The 23,496-nt window shown below is 37.7% G+C and overlaps 1 protein-coding gene across 3 annotated transcripts in view; it reads right to left on the bottom strand.

Annotated features, from left to right (window-relative positions):
* Positions 1-23,496, bottom strand: part of LOC130094677 (IQ motif and SEC7 domain-containing protein 2) — a 76,088-nt gene that overhangs the window by 5,732 nt on the left and 46,860 nt on the right. For all 3 annotated transcript variants that reach the window (XM_056261089.1, XM_056261090.1, XM_056261091.1), the window contains 12 exons: positions 11,585-11,870; positions 10,193-10,393; positions 9,886-10,062; positions 6,831-7,888; positions 5,620-5,781; positions 5,329-5,451; positions 5,072-5,238; positions 4,850-4,989; positions 4,569-4,694; positions 2,251-2,350; positions 1,353-1,514; positions 987-1,178 (listed from right to left, as the gene is read on the bottom strand). In XM_056261089.1, the coding sequence (XP_056117064.1) occupies positions 987-1,178; positions 1,353-1,514; positions 2,251-2,350; positions 4,569-4,694; positions 4,850-4,989; positions 5,072-5,238; positions 5,329-5,451; positions 5,620-5,781; positions 6,831-7,888; positions 9,886-10,062; positions 10,193-10,393; positions 11,585-11,870 (2,894 nt within the window). The remainder of the gene's footprint in view (positions 1-986; positions 1,179-1,352; positions 1,515-2,250; positions 2,351-4,568; positions 4,695-4,849; positions 4,990-5,071; positions 5,239-5,328; positions 5,452-5,619; positions 5,782-6,830; positions 7,889-9,885; positions 10,063-10,192; positions 10,394-11,584; positions 11,871-23,496) is intronic.

The following is a 23,496-nucleotide window of genomic DNA, read 5'->3' as shown; positions in this document are numbered from 1 at the left end:
TACAAACCATAAACAAAGCAGCACTTGCTTACCATTTTGAATATCAATCATGCTGATCCCTTTCTCAATTCCAGGCGGCTCATGCGGTTATGGAAATATTTGAGTATTTGAATGCTCAGGTAAGATTACATAAAATTATAACAGTTCTTTGCTTGCGTTCATCACTTTCACTTTTATTCTTGTCCAGATTCACTAATCATTCTTAAGAATAACATTTTTCTTAACTGCCAATTTCTTATTATTTTCTAACTTAAGAAAAAAGATAAGAATATTTTCTATTCCCAAAAACTTTTCTTATAATGTTCATATATTTTTTATTAAGATTGTTCTTAAGATCAATTCATATTCCCGAAAAGAATGTTCTTAAAAATCATCTTAAATAACTTCAGAAAGTTAGGATAACCTCAAACCAACATAACATGATCTCTCTCACCGACGGCTCAGATGCAACATGCTGAATCGGGCGAACTGCTGCCGACATGTGGAACACACCGCAAAAAATAACCTGACAGACGCTCACTGACGGCCCGCGAATGGCCGACTGTCGGCTTGGTGTCACGGCCCTTACACAGAGTCTGCTCCAATGTACACTGCACATTTGAACAAATGTAGAACCTATGCATTTTATGCATACTGTGACATACTAGTGCACATACTAATCACTGCAAATTGCACTTTGACATTCAAAATACAGCCACTGAATTAAAAAAAGTATGCAAAGACATAATGTGCCATTAGAGGGCACTGTCTGTCAATCTGTACTTCATTACAGAAGTTCAGCACTCCACAACTGTTACAGTATGGCACTCATGATCAAACTGTGGTGGATTTATAAATATTTCCCCGCTATAAATATATATATATTTTTTTTAACTCTACAGTCCACAGAAATCTGGGGAGCATAATTAAATGTGCTAATTTGTCTTGCATTTTTTGAGAGCCTAGTTGAAATAGAAGGGAGTTTGTTGTGTGAATGGGTGTTGTACCTGTCTCAGAGAGGTCTCTCAGTGAGGAGCTAAGTGCGGTTCGTTTAAGCCCCTCCCCTGCTGCGTACGTGTCATCCAGACTGGGCCTTCCCAGAGTGCCGTTCACAGCCTCAGTCTTCATTCCGCCAACCCCGCCCACATCTCCACTCATGAGCCCTGGACGCATCACACCTTTCTGCTTCTCTAACTCAGCTACGGAGAACAGATATAAGGGATTGACAATTACCGTAATGAACATTAACCATAATGAATCATTTATCAGCCACACAGCAAATTTCTGAAATTTCAGTTTGCATACAGGAAAATAACCTCATGCTTTGGATCTGTCGAGTGTGAAAGAACAGATACTATAAAAAGATTTCTTACATTCTACACGGTATTTCTCCATATCCTGAACCTCAGCGATGCTCTCACGCAGGTCGCTGGTGAAGCGTGTTCGGTCTTGCTGGCTCGGCGCGTTGAACACGATCAAAACCTTACGCTCACTGCCGGGCATTGCTGATGTCAGTCTGATACCGTGAGGATAGTCTGAGAGAGAGGAATAGAGATAGAGGGTAAATGCAGTCAATTAAAGAGAGAACCAGATAAAGAGGCATGTGCTGTGCCTCATGTAATTAGTTATAGATCTATTATTTTGACAAAAGTCCACAGATACACACAAGAACTGTATTAAAATTAAACCCAGAAAAGCTAGTTCCCTAACACATTCAACAATATTTTTTATAACCTTGGTTTTGTTTTCTAGTTAAAATATCTAAGGACCTTCAAACAAAATAAATGTACTGTGTGTACTATCAAAATTATATGTAAATTGTTTTCTTACCCTATTCGTTTTTCTTTAATAAGCATAAAGAGGTTTATGTTTAAAACAATAAAAAACAACTGACCAATGGGGTAAGAAAAATACATTTAATTCAAAATAGATTGTCTGAATCACATGACATTTTACTTTAAGCTAATTTATCTTCTTTGAAGGATGTTTATTTATTTTGTTAGTCGAAAACAAGTGCAAAACAAACACTGATTAAGATAAATACAGAACAGATGTTCTCAGAAATCAACAGAATAGCTCCAATCGAGATGATGGCATGAGGATGAAACCAAAACACCACCTACATGAAAGCAAGAAAAGGGTAATGAGAGAGCACCGAGCTGAGATGGAGTGGATGAGAGCAGAGTGTGTAAACGAGCTGGAATGGAGTGATAGTATAAATAAAGAAGGAGGGACAGATGGTGAGACAGATGGAGGGATGAATATACTTACAGGAGTTCTGGAACATATGAACCTGCATCTCCACCAAGGGAAAGGACTGTCTGAAACTGTACGTCACAGACGTCTTCTTCTTCTGAAAAATCTTCGTTACCTGCAGCGGGGAACAGAAGGGATGTTCGGATGTAGTTATGATCATTATACATATGTACATACTCTAACAGAAAAATGCTTGGACACACTTGACTGAATATACCGAAGCACGTGGAATTGTGTCATTAACGTAATTTACGTCACACAGTTAGATGATCTTAGAAGTTTATCACAATGAGCATCTACAATGGCGCAAGCACCTGTAACCCTGGTAGGCGGAAATTTATATTCTAAACAGATTCCACTTCTCTGTTTGTGAACAGATCATTTTAAGCTGCTAAACTCCAGGAAAGTTTTCAGTCCAATGATCCAGTAAGGGAATTTAAACAACCAGTCCAAAACAGCGCTAATGTAAATAAAACCAGGCTGATTACATCAGAGGTGGCAGAGAGAATAGAGACTCACGTTGCGTTCTTAGTGAATCATTCATTCCAGTGTATTTCGCTTTAAAACACAAGCTCTGTCATATTCTGTGATTGTTTCTGAAGAGTGCGAGACCTCACAAATCGAGTGAAATACAGACTGAGCAGGATATCAAAACATCCCACCACTGTATGGCTAGATGAAACTACGTTTCTCGGCTGGATAAAGCAAACCAACGTCTCGCTAGTAAAGTTTTGATGGATGAAGATTGCAATCAAGGCAAAGATGATTGGGGTGACAAACAGGAGTCCAAACAGGAAACATTCACGTTGTTTCCACATACATTCAGGATAATGTTTTGATTTGTCATGTGTATGTTGCTGTGTTTAGTAATTCTGAATGGATACTGTAGTAAGTATATGCAGTCAGGTCAAGGTTTTTTTTTTTTTTTTGGCATCTCCATGTGGTCCTGTTCGGTATGGCAACTTGACTTGTCTAAAATGTAAACAAGCTCTTTGCTGTTGCACTGTACACATACATACTATACTGTGAATTCAGTGAAAAACGTTGATTTTTTCTGTAATATTTGTTATATATATATAAATGGGTGCTTTGGTGTGCATACATTTATGAATTATAAAATGTTCTTTTGGAGTCTCCAAGTATCCTTTTTTGGAAAGACACCTAAATTTACCTACAAAAAAAAGCAGAAAATACAGTTTTGTGAGAATCACCCTTAAATCTGATAGTTTACTGTTTTTTGTTTGTTTTTAGTTTAACGCCATGCCAGCTACCAAGGCTATATTCATAGCGAGAAAGAGATTAAAAAGGAACGATTAAAATAGGTTTTTTAAATTTTATCTTAGATAAAAATTCTAAAACTGGATCTGGTCTTACTTAATAAAAAATCTTTTCATACGAGTCAACTGAAAAATAAAGAATTCTAGTTCTAGTTCTAGTTAAAAAAAAAAAAAAGTTCAATCTATCACAGTCCATCAAAATATGCTTCAGTGATAATGGATTCTGGCACGAGGGGCACCCGTTAACAGAAACATATGAGTTAGTCTAGAGGGCCCTATTCGGCAGCGTGTGCAGGTAATATGATCCCAGCGATTGATATAGCAAATGATGACAAAATGAACGTGTTAAGAAGATAAATGGTGTATGCTTAATTTCACGAGAAGTGTGTGATTAATCGTAAATACAAATTTGAATCTAGTGACAGCCTTTTATATATATAATTACATACACATTCAGTCTGAATAGCTGGAATACTTTTTAGGTCACTGTATTATTTTCATATTTCTATTTGTGCCATTTAATAGTTTTGATGACTTTTTTTTATAAAATGATAAATAAAGAACAAGAAGGTGTCCAAACTTACTAGTACAAATTATATCTTCAATAATAAGTATTTATTATTATTACTATTGGTAGTAGCAATAGTAGTAATAATAATATGTATAAATACATAATATTTACATATAAAGAATATATTATTTTTGTCATTTTTAAGTTCACCAAGGACCAGAAATGGCTTGATTGTAACTAATGAATTGTGTGTGTGTGTGTGTGTATATATACTGTATATATATATATACATTTATAATTCTATAATTCTAAAATAGTTATAAGACCGAAACTGTTACATACTGTATGTTCCTACTGATTTAAAAAATAAATAAAAACAGTATACATAAGGTATATATAACAGCCAATACATCCTGTATACATTTTTCAATGCAAATAATACTATAAGTTATTGTAAATGCACGTCTTATCTATACAAAAGGGAGTATTTTTCCTCTACATCTTCTTGCAGTAATTAGACCAATATGAGCTGACTGAAGACTTACCACTAGCAGGTCATTAAAGAGGAAGACCTCCCGCTGGTGAACTCCACTCCGCTGTGGTCGATTGGGGTCAGGGACTTCATACAGCTGACAACAGCACACTAGCCTGCGATGTGGCAGAGAAAGCACCTGCACACACATACAAAAAGCATATCAAAATACAACTTGGTTTGTCTCACGCTAAATGACCCAAACAAACTGAAGATCAAATTTCCTTTTAACTACAATATGGGGTTTCTAACAGAAGTATGACATGCATGAGTGAATCACATGGTTTGACTCACAGGTTTCTTGCCCACGATGACCCTCTCTACAGCCTGCACTTGAGACACATGGTCATCGTTTGTCCTGAGTTCCCATTTCTGAATGCGCTGGTAGATGCCCACTAACATATCCCTGGGAATGTCCTGTCCATTATCCACTCCTGTCAATGAAAAAGAGAGGTAAAACGAATGAGAAAAAGAACATGAAAGACATTCTAGACCTAATGGAAAGGAGTGGATCACCTCTAAGGTTCTTGATAAAATCCTCCAGCTTCATCTTCCTCTCAGCTTTGACGTTGGGGCTGTACATGTCTGTGTTGAGGAGGATGATGGCAAATGCCAGGATGAAGATAGTGTCTGGGTTCTGAAACTGGCGGACAAGCGCAGGGTTGCACACGCAGTATCTCTGACTGCAAGAAAGAAAGAAGGTGATACTCATGCGGAAACTACAAAATTCAGAGAAAAGAGCACAGGGTGTGATGAGAGTCACATGAGGCTACCTGAAGGCCTCTACTAGTCTCTCCACTTTCTGGGCTTCCCCCTGAACCTTAATCTGAGCCTGAAACTTCCTAAGGGCGTCATCCAGATCCATACCCGAGAAATCCATCTCATCCAACACACAGCTGAGAAAGAAAAACAGAACGATTGCTGAATTCATCTACCAACATGTATTTGTTGATTTTTTTAGCCAGTGTCTGGCTTCTGTTTTTTGCCTCCAGGCTGGTGTAAACAGCATATGGATGCTTTGCTACAATCTGGGTCTGGAAGACAGGAAAAACATCATTACTTACTCCAACACATCCTTGTTGAACTGCTTTTGTCGATTTCCCAGAAACTCCCCGATCATCTGTCTACTTAGGCCTTTCCTCTCCAGGATGAAGCGGGCAATGCCCACAGGTGTGTCTGAGACAAAACCCCTCTCTATCAAATACTGGATCCCCTTCTCTGGTTTCCTGGAAGACAGAGAGACTGAGAGATTAAACAGATAGGACAGGATTTGTTTCAGTAAATCTGTGATGAACTGAATAAAGACGAAAAAGAGCATATTGACAACAGCATGAGGGTAGACAGAAGTATAGACACTTTAAACATCTTGCATCCGGATTTGGGTTCCCACCTTTTGCATTTGATCATGCGGTATTTTATTTATTTCTGTCAACTGATCCTAAAATTCACTTGATTGCATGCGGTTTCATTTCCTCATCAGAATTAGTTTTCTAAAGGAACCTGCTAAAAGTTCCCCCGGTGCTAAAAGATTCATATCAATCTTGATCCATAAAATGTTAGTTACTTGTTTTTATTATCAATTCTCTATGATTTATAAGGACAAGTTAAAATAATACTGTACTGTCATAAATCGTCTGTGATTTTAACAAAGGTATTAATTCCGAAAAAGGTTCCATTCACTCTGGGCTTGTCATCTCCTCAATATTAGGATGTAAAAATGAAATATGACAGGTGTGATAAACCATATGGAGGAGAAATCTGTAGATGGCCAATTGAAAAATATCTGTCCTTGAAATGTTTTTAACATTAAGATCTTATGGTTACTGTTTTTATGAAAAAATGGCAACATATTGGTTATCATTTCTTTTTTTCACTATTTTAAATCAAACTTTTTTTTGCATGTCCATAGTTGTGATATGATAATGCACTTTTTAAAGAACAAATATTATATATGTAGTTACTCAAGTAATATGATCCAATTGTAATTGTTAATGAAACAAAATAAAACAACAAGAATGCTCAATTGTGGGAAACTGAACTTTCTAATTAATTGTAGTTCATTTAAAATAATTATTTAATAAAAAACATTGCATGTGTATAGAAAAGGGAATTTTAAATTAAAAAGGGGAAATTTTGTTTAAATAGATTTAGACTGCAGGACACTATTTCAATTTTCAAATTAAAATTTCAACTGAAACCGCACAATGTCAGTCCTATCACTGATCTTGTCCTATCACTGATCAGGACTGAACGCATTTTGGTGAACATCTCTTACTTGTTGAAGAGGTTGAGTCCGATGCGGTATTGCCTTCTCTGTACCACGTCGTTGTTGAAGGCAGGTGAGTCCCAGCTATGCCTGCTCTCTCTCTGATAGGTCTGTTTTCCAAGAGGAGGCAACGGTTCCCTTAGACTGTCCCTAGACGAAGAGCCTGAGCTGCAGTTGATGGTCTCGTTGGAGTTGGTGGTGGAGTTCAAGGAGTCGTTGTCCCCATCCGAGTGCTCCAGGCCAGTAGGGGGCAGGGGTGCGGAGGATGAGGAAGACAGAGGTGTGAGTGGAGGTTGGGTGGGTGAGGGAGACGTGGGGTCTGGGTAGGGGTGATGGATGTGTGGCAAAGGGTGGTGATGCAGTGGATGGTGAAGATGTGGGAGGTGATGGTGGTGCATCATAGCGTGGTGCGGTAAGTGTGTAGGCAGAGGAGATGGGATGGGGCGACCCTGTGGTCGCGTTTGGCCCTGTGCCGCGCAGGGATTGGGCGTGCGAGGTGCAGGATTGTGTTTGAGAGTCCCTTGGGGTGATCCGCCCGTCGTAGGCTCCTGCTCATAAAGCAGCTGTCTGCTGAGGGAGCCTCGATCTGAACGGTCGCTCATGTCAACGGAGCTGTCGCTAGGCGGCTCTATGGTGAGAACGGGAAGGTGTGAACCACGCAAGCGGAAATCTCTGCATTCGGTGCACGGCGTGCTCCGCCGACTGTTATTGCTCCCGCCACCCTCTGTATCCCGGCTGTCTTCGCGGCCTCCAACCCCACTGCTGACGCCCCAGTACTCGGTGTCCGTGCTAGAGGGAACCCGCTCAATAGATAGCGGAGAACACGGCATGCCGTCGTCCATATAAAGCGTGACATCGCTGTACGAGGTGGCTGTGCTGTCCTCGTGCATGACCCCTAGACGCTCTTGCTCCCCCAAGACCCCCCTACGTGAGGTAGGTTTGTTGCTCCACACACACTCTCCGAAATCCTCGCTCTCGTCGCCGCCTCCCCCACCACCATCCTGAGAATCTCCGCGACCTGACTGACACGTCAAAGTGTCGTCCATAGAGTTAGCCAGAGAGGTCACCTGAGAGAAAGCACACATACATTTACCCTACTGTTCAAACATTTGGAGGCTTTTTTTGAGTATTTTTGAAAGTTTGGGGGATTTAGTCACTTATGCTCACTTAGGCAACATTTATTTGATCAAAAATACATTAAAAACATTAACATTGTGAATTACAGTGCGTGAATAATTATTAGACAAGTTGATATTTTGATCATATTTTTTTCAAGCACATTTTACCAATTGAAAACCACATAAATCTTAATGACTATTAAGATTTGTATATAATTATTAATTGGCGATATGTAATTGTAGATGAGGGCTTAAAGCGAATAACGCCTTATATTAAGATATATATGCGTAATTATTAGGCTTTTTTTCCCCTACTGGTAAAATGGGCCAAAAAAAAGAGATTTAAAGCACACTGAAAAATCAATTTATGAAATGCCCATGAGAAGTATGCAATGCTATAGAAATTTAAAAAATGAATGTGAAAAACAGGTGGAGAAGAAAAGAAGCATGTTAATGAATTTCTGGTGGTTTCAGACTTAATTCTTCGTTTACGGTGCCACCATTTTCGAGAACAGCAAACTACCTGGAAACTACCTTTATTCCTCAGAAGGAAAAAGTGTCAGGTTCTCAGAGACTCCTGAAACATAACCCCCACTTAATAAGAATCACACGCTGAAATGTCATGAAATAGACGAAGACTGATTTTTAATAAAAGTTTTATGGACAGATAGTTTGAGAGTGACTCTTGAGGTACCAGAACCAGTTGAAGTCAGACAACAGCAAGGTGGCAAGAGAGCCATGGTGTGACTAACAATGAGCAAGACAGACCTTTCAGGGTAGGAGATGGACTTAAAATGAACTCACAGTCTGCATGTATTTCACAACACTTCAGTTTGTGTTTTTTGGTGTCAAGTTGGGGTCATGTTTCAGGATTCTTTAGAAAAGTATTTGAGAACCTGACACCTTGTACTTCTGAAGACTTAAAGTAGGTTGGCAGTTCTGGAAAATGGCACTGGAGACTAAAGGGTTCCTGATGGCTTCACACCTAATTCTTCACCTTAATTCTTAAAGTCTTTTGCAGTTAGTATCTTTCCTTCTCAACCTGTTTTTGTGACCCTGCTGTCTGCCATCCTTCTCATGTCCATTTAATAGTTTTTGACTTTTCATTGTGAATGACATTTTTTGGCCAATTTTACCTGTAAAAGAAAACTGTTTAATAATTATGCAATTATGAATATAAGGCATCTTTCACTTCCAGCCCTGGTTAACAATTATATATCACATATAAAAAATGAATAGTAGTTAATAAGATTGATGTGATTGGAAAACACTGTGATCAGAATATTGACTTGCCTAATAATTATGCATGCACTGTATTTCATTTAAAAAATAAAATAAAACTGTTTTCTATTTTAATATATTTTAAAATGTAAAGCATTTAAATTACTATCGTTTTCAGTGTTTTATTTTTAAGTAACTTAACAAAATATTATAGAATATCACTATTTATCAGTTATTGTCCATAACATAAAAGTCGTTGTCAGAATATCAGTGTCAACCAGAATTTGAAATATCTGTGTATTTCTGATATTTTGCCTAATTCAACCAGTAGCCATTTTTCCACATTTAAATCGTTTCATATTAGTGCATAAAATCTGAAATAAAGCCCTGAAAAAGGATTCTTTCTTTCTCTCCATTAATAAAAGCCTTCGATTCAGGCTACAGGGAGATTTTCTCTGCAATTAGCCACTTTGAAAGAAGTGTCTGTTATCTAATTCTGTGGATTGTTTTGAAAGATTATAAGTTTGCCTGATTTGTTGATAAGTCCTCATTTGTCTCACAGGCAACATGTAAAACTACTTTATACCAAATCTAATATAGCCTAAATCTATTCTTCCGATACTATTCCAACTTTGTATGTGACCTGGACTGAAATTAGTTTAAATGAACCTAAATCTAGCATGACTTCTAAGGCCCATTTTTGGACTATTTCACTCATCTGTCACCTGTTTGTTGAAGGCGTCATCTGCATGCGAGTACTCCTCTCTGTCTGAAGGACAGTGTCCGGGTGAGTCAGTCTCCTGCTGTGTGTCTGTGGTTCCTGCCTGGCCAGCTGTTCCTGGAGTTGAAGTGTGATGGCTGGCATATCGACCTTGCTGCTGCTGGGGCGTTTGGGGCTGAACCTGAGCAATAATTAATATTAAAAATAGGAATTAAAATGACGTAAATATCACATTAAACAGAATCAATATCTGACAGTCAAGCTGAATTTTCCACTTAGTACAGGCTTTAACCATTATACTGTTATATTGCCTGTGGCTGTCGCTCGTCAAACGAGTACTGCGAACGCATGTTTGACAGGATGATCCGGCGAGTCATTCGGCTTTCTGAGGCGGAACTGCGCAGCCGTTGAAAGTTCTTGTTCATGCGATACTGCCGGAATGCTGTCTGAATCGTGCGAGCCGCTCGCCTGCTCAGGAAGTAACCGCCATACTTCCTCTCCAGCATCTCCACCTGATAAAAAGGAAAACAGAGAGCATGAAAGGCGAATGGAATTGAAGACAGAAAGACGTGGTGCATTGTTCTTCAAACCTAGTAATGTACTGTGTCTACATGCTTTACCAATCAAGCCTGAAACACAAAGAATCTGGGAAATGACAGCAATGTGGTTCAATAATTAATAAAATTAAATATATTTCTGTACATAGCAGTATACATTGCAGTTTTTATTGCAGTGTTTATGTGAATCTTTTCGGAAGTCTCAGTCACTCCTCCACGAGTGGATAATTCCAGAATGCAGAAATCCTTGGTAGTAATATGAAAACATAACAGCACGGTCTGGATCATAACTGCAATCCCATCTTTCATTATGTGAGATGATGCTTTCATTATGTGAGATGAGGTTTGGCTTCACATTAGCATGACTGGAGGACATTAAGTGCATTCAAGGCATGACTGTAGTTTAAAGCTTGTAATATGGCCTCCATGCACATTAAAACACAAACACGTTGTGATAAGTAGATTTTCCTATGGGCTGTTTGTGCCGCTGAGAGTTTTGACAAACATTAAGCAAGCACAAATTAAGCAAAGTTAACAGTGTTTGACAAGCGGAAGATTTCCTTTCATTAATGGTATGAAAACATGGTAATACTGTTTTTTTTTAGTGATGGCACGATTTCTTTAAATGATATGTGCAAACACCACTGTACATCAATATGATATACTGTACATTCAATTCCACCGTAATTACTGTATGAAAGCACTACGGTATGATCATCTGATATAATCCTGTACTATGCATGTTTCCATGTAATATTTGAACAAAACCGCTTTTTTTTGGTTATACCATCCTGAAATTGTTGACTTTTTGCATGAAAAAGAAATGAAAATGAATCATAATTTAGAAATTTAAAACATGCCCATCATAGAAGATATGTATTTAAGTCTTTGTATGATTTTCATTTGGATGCACTTTTGATTTAATTAATGGATTGACAAAAAATAAATAAAATACCAACAACATTGACCCATTTCCCATTCCCAAGATTTACAATTTGTGTATGTATGTATATATTTCTTATACAGTATATACATACATTTAACCATGGTACTGCCCCCCCACATTTGGGAAAGGTGGTACAGTGTAAATACACAATGGCAGGTCAAAATAGCGATATGCGTTTCTTGAGGCACACACATCCACACCTTCTTGTCCTGCATGTCCGTGGAGAGCTCATAGCTGTCAGAGAGCGCTTTGCAGCGCTTGCTCTCTTCTTCCTCTTGCTTGCGGAGTGCCAGGCTGGCGGGTTGGTGGCGGGTCCGTTGCGCCCAGGCCAGGCTCGCTGGACTTGAAGGGGCCACAGTAGGCCCCTGAGGGCCGGGAATGTTTCGAATGTTCCCGTAGCGGTCCAAGTTGCCCAGGTATGGGCCCTGACTGCAGGTGCTGTCGGTAAAGCTAGTCGTGTCCGGACACTGAGGATCTCCCTCCACACTGAGAGGAAAAAAGAGAGAGAAAGAGAGACAGAGATATGGAGAATGAGCTCTAGGTCAACAACTGCCAGAAATGGTCTTATCTGTTGACAAGTTGAGACTAAAACAAGTCTGTAATCTTGGCACTTAAACTGATCAGTGTAGACAAACATATTAGCACACTAACCAACATTAGCATTTCAAATGCCCATATGCAGCCCAGCCAGGACTCAGCCATCTGGCCGGAATACAGAAGAACGAGAGAAAAGATGGAGGGAGTGTGAAAGAGGAACAGAGAGAGGGCATGATGCATAGAGAAAGAAGCAGAGAGAAACGAAGAGAGAGAGAGAGAGAGATAGAAGGGAAAAACAGTAGCATGTGTGGTATACTGTCAACGAGAGAAGCCAAGTCAGGCATCAAAAATGATAAGAACTGAGTCATCCAATGATGACTCGGAGAGAAAAAGAGCAAGCGAGAAAGAGAGAAGCACAAAAAAGAATGAAAAGGAGTATAAAAGGCAAGTCGGACTTCAGTATCCCCCTCTCCCTGAAGCAGGTGTACTGTACTGTGATGACTCACTTCCTGGTCAGCATTTTTTTAGTAAGTTGCCATTTATAATAAATACGTAATTATACATCATGTCATCTTTTTATTCTGTATTCTTCAGTCACCTTTTTTTACTGCCATAACTAGCTTAACCTATTCTCAACAAATATACAGATTAAACCGGTTTGACCAATATATATATATATATATATATATATTTACAACTTAACAGTTCTACTAAGCAAAAATTACAACAGTAATAATTTTTTTATTATTATTATTATGCAAGCATGTTTTTTTTTTTACTGTTGTAGTCTAATGTTTTAATTAATATTTTTGTAGCCAAAAAGCACAAATAATATAATTCAAAATTGGTTATGGATATAATTTATAATTGTTACTGTTATATTCACTTTTCAACTTCTAGTTTATTATTATCAAAACAACTTTGCAATTTGAATAACAATACTACTACTACTAATTTTTATTATGCTGCATATTACATTTTTATTGTTGTAGTCTAAAAAATCACAAATAAACTATTAATTAAAAATTCATTATAGATATTGGTTGTCAGACACTTAAAAACACTCTGTATGTGTTTTAGTCATTATATTAAGCATTATCAGTCAAATGATAATGCTATTCTCACAAATCTTAACATATAACATTTAAATGTTCATCATTCTGTGATTTTTCCCCCAGTTGTTTACTCACATGTAGGCGTGGGCCCTGTGCGGGAGTTTAGTCTTTCGGTGGAAGCGCATGGCTAAGGAGGAGAACACACACTCACACATGATGTCTGCACTGCAGCGGTGTGATAGGGAGCATGTGTTTGTGTAGGAGCTGTTCTGGGATCAGCTGAATCATGCCGGAGGGTTTCCTGATGACCGCATCGACGATCTGTCAATTACTGCAGAGCCGATGCAGTTTCAGAGCAGTACAGTAGCAACCGCACACATACAGTCCTCTCTCTTTGTGTGTAACAAATCTCTTCATACCAGGGGGCTGGTAACGAACAACACGGCAACAGCTGAGTCTAGCCAGCAACAGAAAAGCTTCAAAACAATCGTCTCAACAGCAAACAACTGAAATATTATACCGCTACACACTGTAACATTCAATGTATGATTATTATGCAGCCTACAGTTTCACAATATACCGTTCCACCAAAAGGCAGCATAGTACAACCTCCATTTCTCTCTTTCAATCACACACAAGGCAATAAATGTCCTTCAGACTTTCTCTCCTGTCTAGGACGTGTATGGGGATGTGTGTCCAGGAATAGTGCCGAGTAGTCCAGCCGTGCAATCCTGCGGTGATCAGCATGAGTGACTTTAGATATGTGGATGTACTGTATGTGTATGTGTGTGTTTGCTCATGACGGATATGCAGCTGTGGTAGGATCCCGGTCACATGGTGCTTGTGTGTGTGGGCAAACCGTGCTGTCCCCCACCTCCCGGGGCAAGTCACACAAAGGCACACTTGCAAACACGTCATGGCAGTCCTGGGTCAGCTCACTACCATACAAACATTATTCTTTCCTGTTACGATAATATTCATTCCTGTTACGATAATAAACAGTAATATTGTAGCCAGGAAAGTTTTCTTAACGAAAATAGAACGCTAGTTTTTGATTTGTAGAACATTATATTGTAATGTTCCCCTAACGTTATAATCTAACGTAAAAATATTTTGAATTTGGACTGCAGTACCCATTTCAACCACTAGCTGTCAATATTACATACTGCACCTTTAACAGCAGAAGGAACGATTATTAGTGAACAATGACTTAGGCCTAAATTATAACTGACTTCAGAAGACTACAAATATAGTGCATGTGTAATATGGACCCTTTTTATGATGCTTTTTTGTGTCATTTTGAAGTTTGACAGCCCCAGTCCTCATTTACCTTCATTGAAAATACGTAGAGGCCCTGGTCTCATACAGAAAGTCATACAGATTTGTACAACATTAAGATGAGCAAATTATATTTACATTTATTCATATAGCAGATGCTTTTAGTTATAATTCTTCACAGATATCTGATTTAATACATTTAACCGCATAGATAGAATATAAGAAAATCTTTCTGACTGTTAAAGTGTACTGACAGCAAAACGTGCATGTGCATTAGTTGTGTGTGTACACTTGTATTTTCATGAAATCGCGGGGGAGATGCTGACAGAAAGGAATATTTCCGTGCGAGTCAGTGAATGGCTGTTAATTGAAAGTGTCACTCAGACTCCTACATGCGTTTGGCAGCATTAGTGTAACCTGTTAAAGAAAACGTTCATCAACGGGAAGGCAACCAAGTGGTTCTGCAATATTAGCTCAAAAGCATGCACAGATCTACCAGAAATGGCCACCGGAACACTTTCAACACACTAGAATTTAGGACACGCTAATCTTGCACACATTAAAATACAGATAACATGCAAACTGGGATTATAATTTTGTCAAGTGCCTCGGTTAGTAATAAAATACAGTAATTCACGCTCTCCAGACAGAAGTGCACGGGCCAATCAAAACAGATTTTTAAATACATAATACGCGTAATTCAACACAAATATAAAGGACTCACAGCAGACATCAGTACAGCTTTAGCTTGCTCTATTAAACCAATAATAAAGTAATAAAAAGCCGCACCATTAACTTTATGATCTAAAAGAGCCATCTGCTTTTCAGTAGAATGATCTTGCATTATGCTAATGTAACTATATCACTATACCATTCATCTGCCATTATATAATAGTGCACTTTAAAATTGTCACTCTGCAATCAATCTGTCATGATTTTTTAGTAATTGACATTCATTATTATGTTTAAAGATCCACAATAACCAATAAAACATTTCATGCAATCCTGCAAGCATCTAATGAAGCTGTTAGAAAAAGCTTTAAAAAAACAACAACTAGCAGACAAAGAGCAAACTGACAGATAAACAGAGTATGCGCCATTGATCTTTGAAGGATTACTGAATTGTTTCCTCAGCTAGTTCTGTGTAAATCTATTACCCATTATGTGTCACCGTGATCTCACCACAAACCACAACACAATCGGAAAGTAATCAGCAACTTTTACTCTACAAATTACACTAGGCAGTGGCCCATGTTTTTGTGGTTGTAGTACCAAAAGAGACTCATTTTTTTAAATTAATTGCAATAGAGTTTAGTCTTAGCATGCTGCTTAGCTAACACCAAGGTACTCCAAGCATAAAAATACCTAGCAAAAAAACAAACAAAAAATTGGCTAAAACACTTTATAATTCCAATAAAACCATTTTAATGAAAGTATAAGCTTATTTAATTCTCTCACCTTTTCCATCATCTTGGATTGATTTTTCACAGAGCTTATTGCAATGTAATATAGAATTGCCTTCTCTACAAAGGATACATGTGATGCTGCCTTAGAATTTGGCGTAAACTGGGTAGGAGGCGGTATAATTAAGCTGCCTCCCTTCTGGAACAGCCATGTGAGGTCTTAAAATGATGCCTCCGTAGGCAGCACACTAGGTTTTGGAACAGAGGTTTTATCTTTGCTACAGGAGATGGGGGCTGGTGTAACACAGCTAGGAGCTATTTTATTATCAATTCTATCGATTTTCATAATCATGTTAAATTAGTTTAGGCTCAGAATTACAGTAATTCCACGATATCAGTCTAGTATCATAGCCTTTAGTTGGGAGTGATTTTGTGGGTGAGATCTTCATTAAGGGTGCAGAAAGAAAGGCATTGTAATCATCTTTTTAGTTTGTGTTATAAAAAACATAAAACATAAAACCATCACGTTCACGTGTTTATGTGAATATCATGGGGTAATTCACGTGAAAATGAGAAAAAAAAAAATCACACCTATAAAACAGAAAAACTGTAAAAAAAAAAAAAAAAAAAAAAGAATTTCAGCTTTTCTTTTCTATTGATCAAAATAACAATATTGTTCAAAGGTTTGGGGTCAGTATAATTTTTGTTAAATAAATTAATACATTTATTTAACAAGGATGCATTAACTTGATCAAAAATGACAGTAAAGACTGTTATAAAGTTACAAAAAAAATTCTACTTCAAATAAATGCTGTTTCTTTCTTCAAAGAATACTGAAAACATGTAAGTCACAAGTCATCTGAAGCCATATGATAAACAGCCCGAAATTTTGTTATTCAGAAAATACAACTTTTTCTTTGTTTGCATACAGTCAGAAGCATAGTTATTCACATGATTTAATATAAAGAAAAGAAGTAAAAAGCCATGTCCAAATAAATATGAATGTGATTGAGAAAAGGGATGAAAGCTCACTTAAAAGTGACAATCTTTAAACCGGTATGAGTTTCTTTCTTCTGTGGAACATAAAAGAAGATATTGAAAAATGTTGCCATGGCTTTTGTCCATTTAATAAATGTCCATCTTTGCTTGTACTATGTATGTCAGAAATGTCATTTTTCAATATACTAGTTCTTTAAATCTGATGCTGACAGATACACTGCACATTTAAAATTGGATGCTGAATTTAGACTTAATTCACACTCACAGGCACATGGTTTCCTCTTGAAATGGAAAGTGGAAACATTCAGTCTCTGAGTCATCTGTCTCCTTGAGATTACTGCATGTGCATCTCTGCTATCATGCAGGTAAAGGTGTGAGACAGTGAGAATGTGTCATTGCAAGATATTTTTTATTGCAGGATGTTGTTAAAGAGGCCATATTATGGCCTTTTACAAAATCTTGATTTTGTTTTTGGGGTCTACTAGAACAATTTTCATGCTTGAATGTTCAAAAAACAAATTTTTTCATTCACATATTTTACATTGTTGCAGCACCTCTCTTCCCAGTCTGTCAGTAACGCCCTCTTTAGTTCCTGTCTCTATGAAGCCCCTCCTTCTGAAAAGCGCAATATGTTCTGATTGGTCGGCCGGACCAGTGTGTTGTCATAATTATAGAATTATAATGCTGTATAATTGTATTAATATTAGATTTTTTTTTTATGAAATTCAATCATTTTAATGATAGTGAATTTAAAAAATACTTGCCAATAAAATAAAATAACCACGCTTTTATTGAAAGTAATTCACTAAAATTATTCGATTCAATGCAACAGATTTTGATTCAGCAGATTTATTTTTGACCAATCATCCAAATAATGTATAGTCATACAAAGCTATTATTATCAGACCATGTGAGCAGAGCGTAGCGGGAAGCGGATCACTGAAGAACACTGAAGGGCGGCATATATTTTCTCTTTCCGCCAAAAACCGAAAATGCTATACATGCATTTTATCTATACATTGGATTACTTGCTTAGATGTCCAAATATAACATAATGTTACTATTTCTGGCGTGGATCATAAAGCATTGGAAGCTTTCATTTTGCACACTCAGCAAACAACAAATCTTCACGCAGTGAGCATCAGAAGCCAAAGAGCATCAGTACGTCATTTCTGCACTCCCTCAAAATGCAGTGTTTGGCAGTCACAGTGCACTTCCTGTTTAAAGCTACGGGCCAGAACTGCTAAAGCAGCCTTGGGAATCATCTCTGCGTTCATTACTAAAGGCTCAGCTTGAGAACACACTGTTGGAGAATAAGACTGCTGCATGTCACGACACAGAGCGCTGTATGGTCTCGCTTTTTTGCACAACCTCAAGCAGCCTGTCATTTACACCAAACCGGATCACAGCTTCAGCAGCACAGAAGAGAGAAACACTGACGACATCAACGTTTTAGGCTTAAAATAGCAGGACTGCTGAAAACACAAAAGTAACACACGACTTTGAACTCCAAAGATCAGTCTGAACAAGACGAATGTTCAAGGAAGATTAATAATGACATAATTGAGTGTCTAAATATAGACAGTAGGCAAATAATCTGACTAACTCAAACAAAACCAGGTATAAACTTCAAATGGAATTGAGCTGATCCAAATATATTAAATGTCTATACAGAAAAAGACAGTATCATATTATATAATATATTATTACAATCAGACCTCAATAGCAGCTTTTTCCACTGTCGGGCCAGAGCGAGCCAGGGCTAACAAAGTGCCTGGCGGGGCCAAAAGCCTCGGACCTCAAGCACAGAGGCCAAAATCAAGTTGTATTTCCACTGTCAGGCCAGTATCACCGTAGCGCTACCATAAAACCCGCCCTTAACACACCTCCATAGAATGAAGTCAAACAACCCCGCCATTTCACCAGCTGACTGAAAACGAGCTAGATCACAAAATGAGCATGACAGAAGACTTAAAGGTGCCACCGAATGGAAAACTGTATTTACCTTGGCATAGTTGATACTATGAGCCTCAAACACCATTGTTTCCTCCTTTAAATGTCAATCTCGTGCGTGCAAAAGACCACTGAAAAACAGCCGACTGTGAGGTTGCAGTCGGGATCATTAATATTTACGCCCCCCAAATTTGCATACCAGCCCATGTAGTATTAACGTGGACCTGCACAGCCGAATCATCAGAAGTTCTGCAGGTATGTGGAGAAGCCAGCAAGGACAATAGCGAAAATGGCAGATTATGGATATAAATGTTATGTTCAGGCTGTGCAGGGGATGTGAGCACTTTTCATACCCTTCCCACAGAACAGAACTGTCAACAGGCATGGTTGATGTTTATCTACAGCAGGATACCGCACCATTTTAATTCAAAGTTGTTCGTTTGCTCTGCCCATTTCACCACTGACAGTTTTTCTAACCTGGGACAATATCAGACAGGCTTCGCTCAGCGTTTGATACTGAAGAAGGGGGCAATTCCAACTATATTGCCATTACAACCCCTACCGCAAGCAGTAAGTAGTGATTTTATCCACTTCTTGACTGTTGAAGCCATTTCTGTTTAAATTGAAAGTTTCTTAGTGAGCTAACAACATTAACAATAACTTACCCTGTGTTTTCGAGATCGAACGCAAGCGTTAACGTAATAGTATGGCAACCTATTTACATGGAGGTTAATATTATTTCATGCCTGTGTTGTCATGGATGTATCTATAGTTGTATTTTGTAGATTTATATGTCAGTCCCTTTTGTAAGGTAGTATTTTAATTTAGCCTATATTTCATCAACAACTCAGGAGCTAACTAGGTTTGTTTGGTTGCTTGCAGATAGCTCACTCGCTCCTTCTAGCGAAGGTGACCTTCTCCACCACTTAAGTTGAAACGATTGTCAATTGACAATCTGCATCTAGTCAATTTGATCAAATATTTTTTTGTTTGAGAACTGAAGTATGACTATATAGTATGAGTACATCACAGCTCCTGCTTACAAATCTGTGAAAACAGCCAATCAGAGCAGAGTTTAATATTATTATTCATGACCCTTCCAAATAAGGTAATAACAGCCCATTTCATTATAGGGACAAATCCTAGGCTTTACCTAAGCCACATACCTTCTATGTAGATATCAGAGAACAATTAAAAATATTGTATCAATGCAGTCTATGGCACCTTTAAATTCCAGCATCGATATTTCACCAATGTTTTACAATAAAAATGGTACAGTGACAGTCATTTATTAATTTGAGTCAGGAGTGCACATCAATCATGCTGAATCAAACTGATATTTACCATTTCACATAAAAAGAGAAATATCTATTCGGTTGCACCTGCTTCCATTTATTTGCAATCACAGGAATGCACAAAACAACTCTAAAGCTTTTAAGTCCAAATGCTTACACATTATGGTAGAATTTTCCCCTACGCACCTGACTTAAGTTGAACCAAGTGACCCTGCACATCTGCAAAATTATACTCGGGTGACTTCCCCTCTCCTCGTTGGTTTACGCCTGATAGTAGCTATTCTGACCACATCATTCAAATGCCTAAGAATTATAGTTACCTGACCACATCTAACCCCACCTAAGAGTCTCACACTGAGTCGAACGACATCTCGCTCCTTTTGACACTATCCCTCGGAAATAAGATCTTTAGTGTCTCACTAATCTGTTAATTTGCTGCGCAGCAAAAACCAGACAGACTTCAGCGGCCGGGAGAGTTCTGGAACAATTCTCAGAGAATCTCAACCAGAAAGAAGATTACATCAGGTTTTATAGGATAGACATATACAACAGTAAGATTAACATGACATATTACTCATGATTGTTTTCCTTCAATATGATTGGTTCAATCTGTTCAAAACAAGGCCCCACTTCGCCCTCTGTTCCTGGCAGACCAAATTTAGATCTCAAAATCATTGAAAAAATCAAAGAGGTTAGAAGTTTATTTGATTACTCAATATGTCATGAGACTATTATATTTTTGATATTGTCTAGCCAGCCAGCATCTCAAAGTTTCCACTGGTTTCAACACATCAACCTTAAAGTAAATTTAGTTTTTTTTTTCAAGTGTTAGAATGTTAGGGCTGTAGGAAAAGTAATGTTAGATGTTAGAATTATGATTATTTTAAAATAGAGTTTATTAATTTAGAAAAAAAATCCATCACAACATTTAGAAAAATATTGATACAATTTCATGTTTACTTACAGTATGCCAACCACTGCGATAATAAATACAAATACTATGTTTATGGAAAATACCAGAGACTGCTTGAAGAACATACACAAATCATTTATGATTATAATCGTGTATTTATTGGGTTTCATGTTTTCTCTGTCTCTTCCCTAAGCCTTTTTTAATACCGGACTAATGCATCCGCATACATATCATTAAAAACATGCACTCGACTTGACTCGTATAACTCAAGTTTTCTCTGTCTGAAAGGATAACAGTATAGTGAGACGGGAGAGATCACTCAAACCTCCTCAGATCGCATAATTTTGTGGCAAATAAATAGAAATGCTCACTCTTTCTAAAGAAATGCGATGTAGCCTTTAGAATCGCATATACATATATTTCTGCCTCATATGGTGATCAAATGGAAATGCGGCTAATAACTTTGAATTAATTCATCCTAGAAACTTGAATCTTTTGATCCAAAAATTTGTTCAATAATTTACCATTTTATAACTTATACATTTGCAAATGAATTATTTAGACAAATTTTGAAAAAATGTTAAATTCAAGCATGTGCACAAAAGGACTCAGATCTGAATCAGTCAATAGTTTCTGCACAGGTTGATTCACATGAACCCCTCAAACAAACCACTTCAATAATATTAATCTATATCCCAACATTACTTGAAAGAGAGAGGACAGTTTAAGTTCGCATCTGTGTGCACAATATAGCCCACATCTATAGCCGAACACTAAAATGGGCATGAACTGTTAATGCAACACTTACTGCTCTCACTAAGTAAGAAACATAAGAAGAAAGCTTTTTTTTCGTATTTTTAGACATGTTAGAAAGGCAAGACATGCCAATTATTCACTGAGATGCCATGCTGAGTAGCCTAACTTTTTTAGTCAGCTGACTCAGTCTCTTTCTCTGACAGGACTCACAAGCATCTCACTGCTATGGTAACTACATGCCACTTCATATGTGCATAAATGTGTTTGGAGTTAATGTGATGCACTAGAGAAAACAAAAACTAAAATCTGTGCATGTAAACATGGATAAGAAATAAACTTTGCGCAGAGCTAAAAACATAAATATAGTCAGAAGGAAAAACTGAATTAGTGTGAGTAAAGATAAAGCTGTGACTGTGGCTCAAATCCAATGCATTAAACATACAGGAAAGGACCAAGGCTGATACAGCGGGACACATAGCCAGGGGTTAGAAAGAGAAAGAGAGGGTGAGAGAAAGGTCAAAGCTCAGAAGAAATCTTTAGCATTTTTGAACTCATATACCGCTCAAAGGCTTTTTTTTTTTGCTTTAAATAAGGTTATGATATAAAAAAAATATACCATTGAAATTTCATAATTCATTAAACTAAAACTAATAAAACTAAAAAAACTCAAGCTTATTGAAGACAAGTAAACAGTCTGATAAAATAAGAAAAAAGAAACTAATTACAAGCAATAGGACAAACTACAATAGAACAAAGACACAAATGAAATAGACCTACCTGAAAAACTTCAAGCACTAGAAATAAGAAATACTACATCAATTGTGTAAAGTGTAAAAAAACACTGCATAGTCTACACTATGTAAAATAAATATTTTAATTTATTCTCATTAAAGATCCAAAAGTGATTCAGTGAAGAACAGTGAGAGATCTTCTCTCTTTTGTTGTTTGATTAACATTAATGACAGGCTGCAGCAGGTTTATTAGGCTGCTGTCACTTTAAGAGCGAATGCACGGATCCAATATACTGTTATACATTCGTTTTCTTTCTCAACTGTGAAGACATAAATGACTGTTTATGAGGACACTTGCAAAGACAGGCATTTTGACACATAAATGTGTGTATTTGACTGAAGCCCAATAAGGCGGCAAAAACAACTTTGTTCAGTACTCGCACGATCTGAGCAGCAGCTTTAGCATACGAGTTCTTTTTCGCTGCTTCATGCACATAACAGTTTAAAATCACTTGTTTTTAAACCGTGTTAAAACACATTTAAGTGATGAGCTTACGTTCACACTGCAGGCTGAAACGACCCAATTCCGATTTTTTTGCCCCTATGCGATTGCGACCTGTATCTGATCTTTTAATGACAGTCTGAACGACACAGATCCGATCTTTTCAAATGCGACCCAGGCCACTTGGGTATGTGGTCCAAATCCGATATGTATCCGATCTTTTGAAATGCGACTTCAATCTGAACGGCCAGGTCACATGTATCCGACCCGCACGTCATTGATATGCGACAACACAGCGAACACAGCAACATCACATGAGCGTAACTGTGATGTAGATGATAGTCAAAAATCTCTACCGGTTGACAAATTTCTACTGGTTAATCGTGTCTACCGGCATACCGCCCACCCCTATGCTCAATGTTCAAAAGTTCATAAAGCTAAAACTATGCTCAAAGATTCAATACAGCATTAAACTGGAAAACAGTTGGTCAGAGTATGAATCTGAAGGCCTTGCACAGGAATAATAGCCTGCTCGTCTGGTTACATTCACTTACTATCATGCAACAAGAGTGATGAAGCGCTTAATAAATAATTCCTTATTGCAATGGATGACAGTCCTCTAGATCCTTCCATCATGACGGCAACAGTGAGGGAAAAAAAAAAAAACTACAAGACCAACTTACTGGCAGA

Source organism: Rhinichthys klamathensis, unplaced genomic scaffold (genome assembly GCF_029890125.1).
Source record: "Rhinichthys klamathensis goyatoka isolate OS25496 unplaced genomic scaffold, OSU_Roscu_1.1 h1tg000180l_1, whole genome shotgun sequence".
Lineage (NCBI taxonomy): Eukaryota > Metazoa > Chordata > Actinopteri > Cypriniformes > Leuciscidae > Rhinichthys > Rhinichthys klamathensis.
The sequence above is the reverse complement of the archived record's forward strand: the minus strand, read 5'-3'. Positions and strand labels throughout refer to the sequence as shown.